Source organism: Geotrypetes seraphini, chromosome 7, assembly GCF_902459505.1.
Source record: "Geotrypetes seraphini chromosome 7, aGeoSer1.1, whole genome shotgun sequence".
Lineage (NCBI taxonomy): Eukaryota > Metazoa > Chordata > Amphibia > Gymnophiona > Dermophiidae > Geotrypetes > Geotrypetes seraphini.
Genome location: NC_047090.1, coordinates 189821205 through 189836150, shown reverse-complemented (window position 1 = coordinate 189836150; position 14946 = coordinate 189821205). Strand labels below are relative to the sequence as shown.

Below are 14946 nucleotides of genomic sequence, written 5' to 3'. Positions count from 1 at the left end.
TAGTGGGCCATAGCTTGGACAACCCTGATTTATAGAGCTATGATTAGAAAGATTTTACAGCCTGCCAGATCTTTCTTAAGGCTCTTTCTTTGAATGCCATTGAAATGTTATTGGAGAAATATTTCCGTTTGAAGAACCAATGACTCACAGCTAATTAACAGAAGACAAAGCAATAGAAAAGCAGACTTGCCGTAAGAGGTTCCATCTTCTCCCATGATGCTCTTCATGGCACATATGATTTGTTGTGCTACAGGTGGGGACATGGATGTTGCATACACTGTGCTGTGAGAATGCATTCCGAGGTAGTCTATCAGCTCCTGAGGAAAGACAGATAAACAATTAAAAGCACTAAAACACAGGGGGGTGCAAAACTTACATTTGCCTCATCTAATAGAAAAATATCTATAAAGTCCAAACGATTCCTGTAATCCAATCTGATTTCTTTGACTGGGTGACCAAAGAATGGATAAAAGATATGTACTAAATATAATTTACTTGGATTTCAGCAAAGCCTTTTATATGGTTCCTCACAGAAGAATCTTGAATAAGCTGAGAAGGCTGAACTTAGGACACAAAGTGGTGGGCTGTATTGAGAACTGGTTGAGCGACAAGTGATAGAGGGTGGTGGTAAATGGAAATCACTTGGAAGAACGTAAGACGATTAGTGGAGTGCTTCAGCGGTTGATACTGGAACCAATTCTGTTTAATATATTTGTAAGAGATACTGCTGAGGGTTAGAAGAAAAATAAACAATAGAGTGGATACCCTGGAAGGAGTAGAACTCATGAGAAGAGGTCTCCAAAAATTAGAATGGTCAAAGGTCTGGCAGTTAAAATTTAATGAAAAGAAATGCAGAGTGTGTGGGGAGAGTGGAGAGTGTGGTGCAGTGGTGAAAGCTAGAGCGTCAGCATCCTGAGAACATAAGAACATAAGAACATAAGAACTGCCATCTCCGGATCAGACCCATGGTCCATCGAGTCCGGCGATCCGCACACGCGGAGGCCCAGTCAGGTATACACCTGATGTAGTTTTAGTCACCCATATCCCTCTATGCCTCTCATAAGGAGATGTGTATCTAATTTGCCTTTGAATCCCAGCACAGTGGATTCCTTAATAACCTCCTTTGGGAGAGCATTCCAGGCGTCTACCACTCGCTGCGTAAAACAGTACTTCCTGACATTTGTCCTGGACTTGTCCCCCCTTAGCTTCAAACCATGTCCTCTTGTCCGTGTCGCGTTGGACAATGTAAATAATTTATTTTCCTGCTCTATTTTATCGATGCCTTTCAGCATTTTGAACGTCTCGATCATGTCCCCTCGCAGCCTCCTCTTCTCAAGGGAGAACAGTCCCAGTTTCTTGAGTCGTTCCTCATATTCCAAGTTCTCCATACCTCTTATTAACTTCGTTGCTCGTCTCTGCACCCTCTCCAACAGTTTTATATCCTTCTTTAGGTTGGGAGACCAATGTTGGACACAGTATTCCAAGTGTGGTCTGACCATTGCTCTATAAAGCGGCATTATGACTTTCTCCGATCTACTCGTGATTCCTTTCTTTATCATGCCTAACATTCTGTTTGCTTTCTTTGCCGCTGCCGCGCATTGTGCCGACGGCTTCAGGGTCCTATCTATCAGTACACCCAGGTCCTTTTCTTGTTCGCTCTTACCCAGAGTTGCGCCTGACATTCTATACTCGTATTCCTTATTCTTACTACCTAAATGCATTACTTTGCATTTCTCCACGTTGAACTTCATCTGCCATTGCTCTGCCCATTTCTCTAACTGATACAAGTCGCTTTGGAGTTCCTCGCTATCCTCCTGCGATCTGATTGCCCGGCATAGCTTTGTGTCGTCTGCAAACTTAATGATCTCACTGGATATTCCGTCTTCCAGGTCATTGATATAAATATTAAATAGGATTGGCCCAAGCACTGAGCCCTGGGGCACACCACTAGTCACTTTCTCCCAGTCTGAGAACTTCCCATTTATGCCCACTCTCTGCTTTCTGTTTTCCAACCATTTGCCTATCCACCTTTGTATATCTCCCTCTATTCCATGGCTTTGTAGTTTCCTGAGAAGCCTTTCATGTGGAACTTTGTCGAATGCTTTCTGGAAGTCCAAATATATTATGTCCACCGGCATTCCACTATCAATTTGCTTGTTCACGGTCTCGAAAAATTGAAGTAAATTCGTTAAACATGATTTCCCTTTCCTGAACCCACTCTATCTACTCCTTGTGACTCTGGGCAAGTCTCTTAATCCCCCATTGCCCCGGTACATTAGACAGATTGAGAGCTCACTGGGACAGACAGGAAAAAATGCTTCAGTACCTGCATAAATTCACATAAACCATTCTGAGCTCCCTTGGGAGAATGGTATAGAAAATTGAAAAAATAAATAAAGATGGAAGGTAAGAGATTAATAAGCACAGCTCAGGCAAGGAACCCTGGGGTGATGGTGTCCAAGGATCTCAAGGAGACGAAACAATGCAACAAGGCAGTGGCTATGGCCAGAAGGATGCTGGGCTGCATGGAGAGGGGGAGGGTATAACCAGCAGAAAGGAAGTGTTGATGCCCCACTTAGAGTTTTGTGTTTAGTTTTGGAGACAATCTTGCTAAGGATGTAAAAAAACTTGAAGCATTTTGGAGAAAAGTGACAAAATGTATGTGGTTTGCGGCACAAGACGTATTAGGAGAGACTTTATGACCTGAACACGAAGACACTGGAGGAAAGGAGAAACAGGGGTGATATTATACAGACATTCAAATTAGAGAGTTGCGCGGGGACAGAAATCCCACCCGTCCCCGCCAAAATCCCACCCGTCCCCGTGAGGAATCCCTCCATCCCCACCCGTCCCCGTGAGGAATCCCTCTGTCCCCACCCGTCCCCGCGAGGAATCCCCTCCGTCCCCGCCCGTCCCTATAAACTTCAGTAATTATTTCATTAAATTATGCTACTGAATTAAAGGCTTTGGTAGAGACCCATTTATAAATAAGCAAAGAGACTTTATTAATTTGGAAATATTAATTGGGAAGAATACATACTTTGTAAATGGGTTTCTACCACAGCCTCTAATGTAAATATAAAATATAAATACTCAGCTGATGAGAACCCACAAGCTGTCAGCTGAGGACTTCCTTTGCAGTTGGCCAGGGGTCCCTTTTGCCAAGCTTGGCAGGCAGCAGTAGCGTCCCTGAGTCACAGATGCTGGCACCTCAGTGGCTCATGGATGCTGCCAGCGACTGCTGCGCTTGGTGGAGGGGAGTTCTGACCATCTCTAGAGGAGGTCCTCTGCTGGCGGTGCTTGGGGATCCCCACCAGTCACAGCAAGGGCCAACAAGTACTTCAACACTGTAGAAATAAAACCAGAAATGCATTTCCTTTTCTTTTGAACACAAAACAAAGATATCTGCCATATACATTTCCCAAGGCAGATGACTCTATGCAATGTCACCTCGGTAACAAAATACAAAAATAGACAAATACACCCCCTCCCTTTTTACTAAATCACAATAGTAGGTTTTAGCACAGGGAGTTATGCTGAATGCCTCGCGCTGCTCTCAATGCTCATAGGCTCCCTGCGCTAAAAAATGATATTGCGGTTTAGTAAAAGGGAGCCATAGTGCAAAATATAGATAGCAGATATAAATTCTGAAAACAGACACATTTTGATCACTAAATTGAAAATAAAATCATTTTTCCTACCTTTGCTGTTTGGTGATTTCATGAGTCTCTGGTTGCACTTTCTTCTTCTGACTGTGCATCCAATCTTTCTTCCTTTCTTTCAGCCTCCTGTATGTTTCCTCTCCTCCAGACCTCATTCTCTCCCTCAACTTTTTCTTTTTGTCTCCCTGTCTGCCCCCTTTCTTTCTTTCTCCGTGCCCTCCCCCAAGCCACTCAGTTTGCTGCCACCGCCATCGGGGAATAGCCCCCAAGCCACCGCTGTCCCAAGCTTTCCCTGCAGAAGCGTTGCGCTGACCAGCATTCCGCTCCCTGACGTCAATTCTGACGTAGGAGAGGAAGTTCCGGGCTAACAAGGCATTTCTCCTCATTCCATCCAGGCTGAGCCCCATCTCTCCTTGATCCAGCATTTCCCTTCTGTGTTTGTCAGAATTACCATTCCACCTATTTTCCAGCATCACCCTTCTTTGTGTCCATCTCACCTATATCCCTATCTCACCACTTTTTCAGAATCTTCATTTGTCTCTGTCCTTGTCTTTACCCCATGTTCACCATTTGCCCTTTCAATGTCTTTATCCCCCCCCCCACTTTTTCAGCATTACTTATATGTCTCTATTTCACCTCCTCTTCATGTCCCCTCTGTATCTCTATCCTTATTCAGTAGGTCCTGCTTACTCTTTCTCTTCTTTGTGTCACTATCTCCATTTTCAGCTTTCCCCCCTTTTCCTTTGTTACTGCACCCGGTAGCCAGAATCTTTCCACCCTCCCTCCACTCCGGCCCAGCCCAGTATGAAATATTTCCTTTTGTTTCCCTCCCCTCTCTCTCTCTCTTCTCCTCCCTCACCCACGAGTCCTGCATCTGGCCCTCTCCCTTCTACCTGAACCTGGCAACACCCCCCTGCTCCGCGGCTCTCTTCAGCAACGGTGATCAAGACAAGCTGCCAACATCGAGGCCTTCCCTCTTCAGAGTCCCGCCTTTGTGGAAAAAGGAAGTTGAAACAAGCGGGACTCGCAAAGGATAGGCCCCGACATCAGAAGCTTGTGTCGATCGCTGCTGCTGAGTTGCCGAAGAGAGCCGCGGAGCAGGGGGTGTGGCCGGAAGCAGGTAGAAGGAAGGCTGTAGAAGCTCCGGAGCATGACACCGACCCCGGCCAGGATGATTTCTTTTTCAGGCGTGCAGCTTACAAGTCCGGCGTCGCGGCGGGAAATAGCCATGCTGAGCAGTGAGCTCAGCACGTACACAGCCTTGCTTGCTGATTGGTCCGGCGGCACAGCGGTGTGGGGCCGCCGGACCAATCAGCAAGCAAGGCTTTCGTTTGTGTACGTGCTGAGCTCACTGCTCAGCATGGCTATTTCCCGCCGCGATGCCGGACTTGTAAGCTGCACGCCTGCATCGCCAGAATTTAGGTAGGCTGTTTTCATCCCCGTGGGAGTCCCGTGGGTGTCCCCATGGGAGTCCCGTGGGCCAGGGGGGGAACCCGCGGGATCCCCGCGATCCCCGTTCCCGTGCAGACCTCTAATTCAAATATATGAGAGGTAATATACAGAGGAGAGGAGGGAATATTGCAGAGGAGGGAATATGACAGAACTAGAAGACATGATTTTAAATTGCAGGGGGTCGACTCAGGAATAACATCAGGAAGTACTTTTCAAGGGGCGGTAGATGCTCGGAATACTTTCCCGCAGGAGGTGGTAGAGATGAAAATGGTAACTGAATTCAAAAATGTGTGGGATAAATAAGGAAAGCATGGAACCAAACAAGCTTAGTGTTGATTAGATGGCAACAATTATAACTGAGAAGCGAAGCCAGTGCTGAGCAGACTTCTACAGTCTGTATCATAGCAAGGAGAAAACTAGTATGCATATGTAGTATCACATCATACCTTATGAATTTATCTTGTTGGGCAGACTGGATGAACTATACAGGTCTTTTATCTGTCATCATCTACTATGTTTCTAACAGTACAGAGTCTATTTATTTTAGTTATGTGTGATTAGAAAGCACTCATTCACAACAAAGAGCAGACAGAGAGAAGAGTAAGTAGTAAAATCTTTGCAAAAGATCCTAGAACATACCAGCCGCAGAATGTAGAAAGGAAGATTAAATATGGTGCAATCGACAATATACCTCTAACCTTATTGCAAGTTAAAAAAAAATATTTGAGACAAGTTTGACAGCTAGCATGTGTGAGTATTAAATTGTGACTATTTCTGTAATAGTTCTTTGTTCACTTCATTAAGGGCTCCTTTTACTAACGGGGATAAGAGGTATCTAATGTGGACTGGCGAGGTAAATGCTCCAGTGCTGATAGGAATTGTATGAGCGTTGGAGCATTTACCTTACCAGCCTGAGGTAGAAACAGCACAGTTACTTACCGTAACAGGTGTTATCCAGGGACAGCAGGCAGATATTCTCACAACCCACCCACCTCCCATGATTGGTTTCTTTGCTAGCTATCTGAACTGAGGAAACGCTAAGGAGATATGTGCCCTACATCGGGCGGGAAGGCGCTTGCGCATGCGTGGTGCGGCAGTCGCAAACTTTCAAAAAGTTCTTCAAGTAAGTCTGATTGTGAAGCAGTCCACATCGGGGCTCTCTGGTTGACGTCATCCATATGTGAGAATATCTGCCTGCTGTCCCTGGATAACACCTGTTACGGTAAGTAAACTAAACTAAACCTTAGGTTTTTATACCGCGCCATCTCCATGGTCGTGGAGCTCGGCACCGTTTACAGGGATTGTAATGAGAAAGGAACTCCAGGGGAAGGGTTAGATGAAGATCGGAGGGAAGAAGAATGTTAGAGAGCTAGAATGTCAGAGAGGAGGGAGAGTTAGATTTTAGAGAAAAGCCAGGTTTTCAGATGTTTGCGGAAGGGTTGGAGAGCACTCAGGTTCCGAAGGGGGGAGGTGAGGTTATTCCAGAGCTCGGTGAATCTGAAGAGGAGGGAAGACCCCAGTTTTCCTGGGTGGGAAATGTCTTTTAGTGAGGGGAAGGATAGTTTCGATTTTTGGGTAGGTCTGGAGGTACTAAGATTCGAAGAATTCCAGGAGAGTGGAATTAATGGAGGAAGGATGCTGTGGAGGATCTTGAAAGTTAGGCTGATGCATTTGAAGTGGACTCTGGAAGTTATCGGAAGCCAGTGAAGCTTGGAAAGGAGTGGTGAGACGTGATCGAATTTACTTTTAGCAAAGATAAGCTTGGCCGCGGCATTTTGGATCCGTTGGAGTCTGTGGAGGTTTTTCTTCGTTAGGCATATGAAGATGGAATTGCAATAGTCCAGTCTGGAGAGGATGATGGATTGGACGAGAACGGCGAAATGTTTTTGATGGAAACAGGATCTTACTGACCTCAGCATGTGAAGGCTGAAATAGCATTTTTTTTACCAGGGAGTTGAGGTGGTCGTTGAAGGACAGTGTAGAATCAATGATGACGCCCAGGACCTTGCTGGAGAATTCGAGCTGCAGAGAGGAGCCGGAAGACAGTGGGATTGAGGTGGGTAGCTGAGCTAATTTTGGGCCAAGCCAAAGTAGTTTTGTCTTGGATTCATTCAATTTCATTTGGACGGTGTGGGCCCAAGATTGGAGGTTTGAGATACAGGAGGATATGTTCAATGAGAGATCAGTGAGGTTCGAGTCAGTCTCGAGAAGGACAAGGATGCCGTCAGCATAGGTGTAAATTGTTTCAAGGGGGGATAGATGGTGGAGTTTTAGGGAGGACATATAAATGCTGAAGAGGATAGGAGATAGAGGTGAACCTTGTAGGACTCCACAGATTGGTGTCCAGGGGGAGGATGAGGTGCCATTCATGTTGACAATGTAGGAACGGGAACGAAGGAATTTTGAGAACCATTCAAGGACAGTGGAGGTGATGCCAATCTCGGAAAGTTGGTAAAGTAGAATGTCGTGATGAACAACGTCTAAAGAGGCAGAGAGGTCAAATTGCAAGAGGACGGCGAACTTGTTGCGGGAGTGAAGTTGTTGGACCTTGGAGATTAGGGAGGTCAGTAGGGATTCGGTGCTGAAATTGGGGCGAAAGCCGTATTGGTAGGGTAAGAGGATGGAGAATTTCTCTAGGTAGGCTGAGAGTTGAGTCGATATGATGGACTCAAGCATCTTGGTTAGGAGAGGGATATTTGCTATTGGGTGATAGCTGGATGGAGTGGAAAGGTCGAGGTCAGGTTTTTTCAATAGAGGGGGTAAGGCGATATGGCCCATTTCTGGGGAGAAAAGGCCCGAATGTAGAGCGGAGTTTAGGAGTTTGGTAATGGAACTGTGCTGTTTCTACCACAGGCTGGTAAGGTAAATGCTCCAACGCTCAACCTCCTCTACAGTGTGTATTATGGTCTGAAAAATACAGTAAATAGATTATATTTTAGAGAAAGCTTGCTGGCAAATGGAGTAAATAAAAACTGGAATAGGTAAAATAGTTTGCTCACAATCCTTCTACGTGTCACAGTGAAAGAGGTCAGAAATTTCTGGAGGTATAGGTACTGGTATTTCATTTCCATTAGCATATTAGTCTTCATCATCATGTCTGTTGTTATCCTCAATTATTTTTGCCTTTTTAAAGCCAGGTTTTATCTTCTCACTTATGCCATCCCATGCTGTTGTAACTCACTGAGCCACTTTCCACATAAGTAGTGTGGCACATGCGACCTGTAGCTATGTTTGCCATTGGATATCCAATTCTCTCATAGATGATACAACACAGATCTAAACCTTCTATTTACTTTGATATCTAATGACTGCATTGGCTCCCCATGGAAGCTAGAGTGCAGTTTAAGTTCGATTGCCTGTGTTACAAAGTAATATCTGGTATGGCTCTAGCCTATTTAGTTGATCAATTAGTCTTTTCCCAACGTAGACATTCTACTCAGCTAGCTTCCCTTTTTGGATTTTCCATCACCCAAAGGTTGCCATTATAAAAGATAACATAATTGACTACTATCATTTCAAGCAGCTACTTGGGATACTGAATTATTCTTTACATCTACACTATATCAAAATTTTAGGAAACTATTAAAGACTTAGGGGTCCTTTTACGAAGGCATGCTAGCCGTTTTAGCGCGCCTTAGTAAAAGGACTCCTTATTTATTTAGGAAATTCTTGAAAGATTGAAAATGTATTTTTCATTCTGTGTTGCAGCAGTATTTCACTTTTGTTAAACCACATAGATATGAAGGGTAATGTGGTATACAAATGTTATTTTATACCACTAGGTATGATAATTGGAATTGTGTCCTCAGCTTTAATTTTCTGTTGTGTTTGCTCTCATGCTGTCCATGATCAGCAGGGCTTTCTTCTCTTAAAAATCCCAAGCAGTGCTTCAGCCACGTAGTCATCATACATTCATCCATCCATTTTTTTTTCATTCATACCAATCACAATATTTGGCGGAAAGCATCACAAGGCATTGCCTTTTATTTAAATATAATCACTGGTAGCAACTTCTTGCACAAGAGGCCAACTATACTGAAACAGGACTTCTCATGCCCTGTGGTTTTAATGGTAACAGCACTTTCTCCTTTTTGAGTGCCAGTTTTTCCTAATGGGATCCTAATGAATGTTAATGACACCTTATCCATTTTAATGATGAAGTCCGGTGTTACTGCAAATTTTAAATTTGTTTAAAAATTCCTTAAAATTCTCAATTTTCTCCAAATAATCTGCTGGTAGCTGCTGTCATACAGTTGTTCTTGCCTGGATGCTTATTCCTCACCATGAAATACCACCACTAAAGTCCTTTAAATTTGTTTCTTTGGCAGCGTCTACAGCTTTTAGCCGCACCTGTACAGTAGAAAATCCACATCCCCATACTCTCTATTCTACTACAAATTTAAGCAAGCATTCCTCTAACTCAGGCCACCTTGCTTTAAAGCTACGATTTGCTTTTTTGTTGCATTTCATTAGAATTGTAGTGTCTATATCACTAATAATGAGTGCATGGCATCCGAATTTAGATATTTCCGCTGATGATGAGCTTTGGCAGAAAGTATGGACCAGAGTATTCAAATCTATTAGATCGGCTCCTTCAATCAATATACTTTCTACTACATCAATCCCACTGGACGCCACATAAACTCGCTAAATTATCCAAAGAAGGCTCCAATCTATGCTGGTCCTGTGGAAAATTCATGTTATACCAATGCTCACATATTAAATTGTATTGGGATAAGTCTTGAGCACCATATCCACATTCTAAATATTAATGAACCCAACATGGTCTCACTTATTCTATGCCCGAACCCAATGCTCATTTACTTAACATCTTATTATTCTTGGCTATTAAAAACATCTTGCACTGTTGGAAGGACTATCTAAGGTAGAATACATTGTATGGTGGAACACGGTATGCATAAACAACAAATTTGAAAGTGTAATAGCTGAAAAACATCATTCTATTAATTATTTTCTCAAAGTATGGAGACCTGGTCAACTTTATTGTGACTTGGACCGTTGACATAAAATTATCTCAATGTAATACCAATGTAATATTTATAAAATATATTTAGAGTCACTTCTTGTCAGTTAATTAAGTCACTTGGGACGCTCAGTATGATGCTCATTGGGAACTCTCTTCTATTCTTTTCACGTTTACTCTCAGCTGAAATTATATGTACTGGCCCTGCTGGATTTGGTTGACATGAGACACTAGTAGTATTGACTTATAATTAATATTATCTCCCCGCTTATTAACTGTGATACATACAATTAGTCTGGTTCATGCTTAAGTTATCTTTTGTATATTTGTATATTTATAATAATTATTTGTATACTTTGTATATTTATTTTGAAAAATAAAAATTTATGGAAAAAAAGAAAAAAAAAAAGAAAGAATTGTAGTGTCCCGTCTCTTACTAATTTTTCACCAACTCCAAAATGCCATTGTTGCCCTGTTTCCATGTCCTTCAGGGTAGGCAATCATCTTAAGTTTGAATTCAGCTGTATATGCTTTTCTCATTTTTAGTGCCATTTCCCTAATTTCTGTAGGGGATGATAAAAAAAAAAATTAAATTAAGAATTATGGTACTAGATTAACTAATGCACTGTCACCCAAGAACAAGAATATGTGAGAAGATAATAAAATCTAGCTTAAAAAAAAGACAAAATTGAAGATTGCAACGCAACAAAGATGACAAAGATGCTAATGGAAATGAACTATCAATACCTCTAGAAATTTCTGACCTCTCTTTCACAATAACACCGAGGATGAGAACTTTGAAGGATTTTTTATAAAATGGTGTCATATATCCCTTTTTCCTGAATCAGTTTATTGCGTGCAGCAAAGCAAATCAAAGCATCAGCATTGGCAACAGATTACCAGCAGTATGTAAAGAACATAAGACTAGCCTTACTGGGTCAGACAAATGGTCCATCAAGTCCAGTAGCCTGTTCTCACAGTGGCCAATTCAGGTCCCTAGTACCTGGCCAAAAGCCAAGGAGTAGCAATATTCCATGCTATCATTACAGGGCAAGCAGTGGCTTCTTTCATGTCTTTCTCAATAACACACTATGGACTTTTCCTCAAGGAACTTGTCCAAACCTTTCTTAAAACCAGCTACGCTATCCGCTCTTACCACATCCTCTGGCAATGTGTTCCAGAGCTTAACTATTCTCTGAGTGAAAAAAATTTTCTCTAATTGGTTTTAAAGTATTTCCCTGCAACTTCATCGAATGAATGTCTCCTAGTCTTTGTAATTTTTGATGGAGTGAAAAATTGATCCACTTGTACCCGTTCTACTCCACTCAGGATTTTGAAGACTTCAATCATATCTCCCCTCAGCAGTCTCTTTTCCAAGTTTGTATGTAAGAAGCTGTGACTTATAACCTGGAAATTATGGTAAATGTAAGGTGGGACACAAAGCATTGTTAAAAAAAAAACAGCATAAAACTATCTGTGCCTATCTGCTGGTTTCAGTGGAAGGGACAGGGCAGCATCATGCTTTCTGCAGACAAGACGGACACATAGGCATGACTGACATTCATGCAGTTATTCTCCACCCCCCATGTCTCTGTAGAGGGAACATGCTGTCACATACATACTGTGCCACTTACTGTTCATTTTTAACTATCCTTATTACTTTGTGTCTTTCACCAATCACCTGTATGACATTCATTTAATGGGAGTATGGACTGTCATGAAGTAGTGATCATACAGATCGAAACATTCAAGATAATGAAGGGAATAGACTTAGTAGATAAAGACAGGTTGTTCACCCTCTCCAAGGTAGAGAGAACGAGAGGGCACTCTCTAAAGTTAAAAGGGGATAGATTCCGTACAAACGTAAGGAAGTTCTTCTTCACCCAGAGAGTGGTAGAAAACTGGAACACTCTTCCGGAGGCTGTTATAGGGGAAAACACCCTCCATGGATTCAAGACAAAGTTAGACAAGTTCCTGCTGAAACAGAACGTACGCAAGTAAGGCTAGATTAAAATAGGGCACTGGTCTTTGATCTAAGGGCCGTCGTGGGAGCGGACTGCTGGGCACGATGGACCATTGGTCTGACCCAATAGCGGCAATTCTTATATTCTTATGTTCATTGTAGCTGTCAAGTATATAAAATTTATTAAGAGGAAAGTAAGAAAGCTACTTTTGGTTTCCTACATATGTTAAGTTGTATAAAAGTTTACATTTATAGCAAAATTATTTTCCTCTTAAGAAGCAGAATCAATTCTGTTAGGGTTATAATTCTACTATTTTGTGAAAATGTACATAAGATGGTAGTAGAAACACAAATATTGTCTCTATTGGACAGGAGACAGGAGAGGACTGCATAAAGCTGAAAAAAGTAGTTTGAGTTCATGAAGTGTGTAGCTTTTCTACATAATGTACATTTCCTTATCATCCATGCCAGACCAGTCCAGATGAGCAAGCTAGAACCTCCACTAGCAGCAGATAGCACCAGAGAAAAAAAAAAAAAAAGCAATGAGCTGGCTTCCTCACTCTTACAGAAAGGGCTGGTGCTGCCTTCAGATCAATTTTTCTCTTAACAGACCAGTCAGGAATTGTAATTCACTTTCTTCCCCAATCAGATTATTCCTTCTCGGAAAGTTCCTTCTGTTCTCTTTTATAGCCTTGGCTGTTGAGAGAATAAGACAACATAGAGTGTCAGGAGATACTATCTTTGGTGGTGGGAAACAGGACCACATAATGGACCTATGTTAGAATCTGAAGCCTCTGCAAGTTCAGTTTTTTGGGAAGATACTATCACCCTTGAAGGATCTATTTCTTCAATCTATTTCCACAGTAGGCAAACTCAAAATTCTCATAGCCATGGAAGCTTCCTCGCTACTCTTCCAGATGGGATGCACTCTTCTGGGGACTCAAGCAAGCAAGAGACCACTATCTGGAACCTCAGTTTAGACCTGATGGTTCAGTCCTCCTTTCCTCTCAAACCTTGCATGGTAATGTCTCCTTGCAGAGGTTTGTCTCCTCGAGTAATTTTAAACAAAATGGTGTCTCTGTGCCTAATATTCTCCCTCTTTTGAGGATAGGGTTTTACATCTGGCAGATTCTCTCCCTCTTCTTGAGATGTTTGCAGGTGCCCAGCTCCTTTCTGAATTCTTCATAGGTCTTTGGTCTGTGATATGTCATAAGGGAGCACAGATTTCAAGAGTTAATGAGACGATCACCTCGGATTAATCGAGCATGAGCTGGCAAGCTCACTCAATTAGAGCTCAGGAGTCCTTATAGATGTACTCAGAATCTATTATCACAGAAATTAATGGAAAGGCAGTGTCTCCCTTCTCTAAGTGCCTCAGCATGGATATGGAGATCTAGACTCTAGAGGGACTATACCTTAGGTATAGGAGTTTTAAGATCTATCATGGCTTTCTCCTACCTGGTCTGGGTAGAGTTTGGATCTATTCCACTCAAATGGACTTATCTGAGATGGATAAGGTGAAATTTAAACTTACCCTTTCATTTTTTTGCATCCTGCCAGATCAGTGATTACTCTGGCAAATTCAGAAAGTTAATGAGTATATTGTAGCCCATTGTACATTGTAGGCGGGTGCACCAGCATGGAAAAAAACAGATTAAATCCCAAGATGGAACAGATGGATGCATGGGAGGCTTGAGCAATTTGGCCACCTGCAAGAAGCAAACGACATCAGGAATAGCAGTGAGACGCTGACCTCGCAACAACCCACAAAAGGCTGACAAGGCTGCAAGCTGAACATGGAGAGAAGACCAAGTCAGGCCCCTGTCCAGGCCATCCTGCAAGAACTCTAAGATATTAGGCAGGGAAGCACGAAAAGAGACCACTCCATGCACCGGACACCACTTCTCAAATATATGCCAAACCCACACATAAGCCCGAGGAGTGGAAAGTCTCCGGGACTTCAACAGAGTGGAGATTACTTTATTGGAAGACTCCTTCTTACCTAGGCGATCCCTTTCAAGAGCCAAACTGTAAGACAAAAAGGTCCCACATCAAACATTGGAATGGGACCCTGTGTCAGAAGGTTGGGCGAGAGAGGCAGAGGATCCGCTATCAGATGTCTCACCAGGTCTGCATACAACGGGCGCCTCGGCAGACTGCACTATCAACTGAAAGGCCACATGGTTTAGACATCACTCTCTGGGATCTAGCACATGACAACTGAGGAAGTTCGCATGAACATTCTTGACTCTTGCTATGTGGGAGGCTGAGATATCCTGAAGATGAGACTCTGCCCAGACCATGAGCAGAGCCACCTCCTACACCACCAGAGTGCTCTCGGTGCCACCCTGAAGACTGACATAGGCCACCATCATGGTATTGTCCGGCAGAACCCGGACCGACTTGCCCGGCAAGAAGGAGTGGAAGGCTAACAGCACCGGACGGATTTTCTCTGGTCTCCAGAACATTGATCGATCAGGACGCCTCTTCCGTGAACCAGGTGCCCTGAGCTGAGTGACCCAGACACTGAGTTCCCCAACCGAGAAGACTGGCATCTGTGTGAAGCATCATCCACTGGGGCTGATCCAGATTCACCCCTTGAACTAGATGGGCAGACAGAAGCCACCAATGAAGACTGCGGCGAGCTAAACCCCTCAGAGAAACAGGAAGATCCAGACTGCCTCTAGGGCGACCATCTCCAAAGCAGAGCATAGTGAAGAGGACGAATATGTGTCCGAGCCCACCTCACTATGTCTAGGGAAGCCGCCATCGACCCCAAGACTTGGAAGAAATCCTACGCCTGAGGACCCCAGGACGCCATAAGCAGGCAAATCTGGGAGTGCAATTTGCTTATCTGGGCCTCTCGGAGGAAGACCTTCCCCAAG

The 14946-nt window shown here is 43.3% G+C and overlaps 1 protein-coding gene across 2 annotated transcripts in view; it reads right to left on the bottom strand.

Annotated features, from left to right (window-relative positions):
• SPTLC2 (serine palmitoyltransferase long chain base subunit 2) overlaps window positions 1-14946 on the bottom strand; it is a 153769-nt gene that overhangs the window by 35978 nt on the left and 102845 nt on the right. For both annotated transcript variants that reach the window (XM_033952120.1, XM_033952121.1), the window contains exon 9: window positions 191-317. In XM_033952120.1, the coding sequence (XP_033808011.1) occupies window positions 191-317 (127 nt within the window). The remainder of the gene's footprint in view (window positions 1-190; window positions 318-14946) is intronic.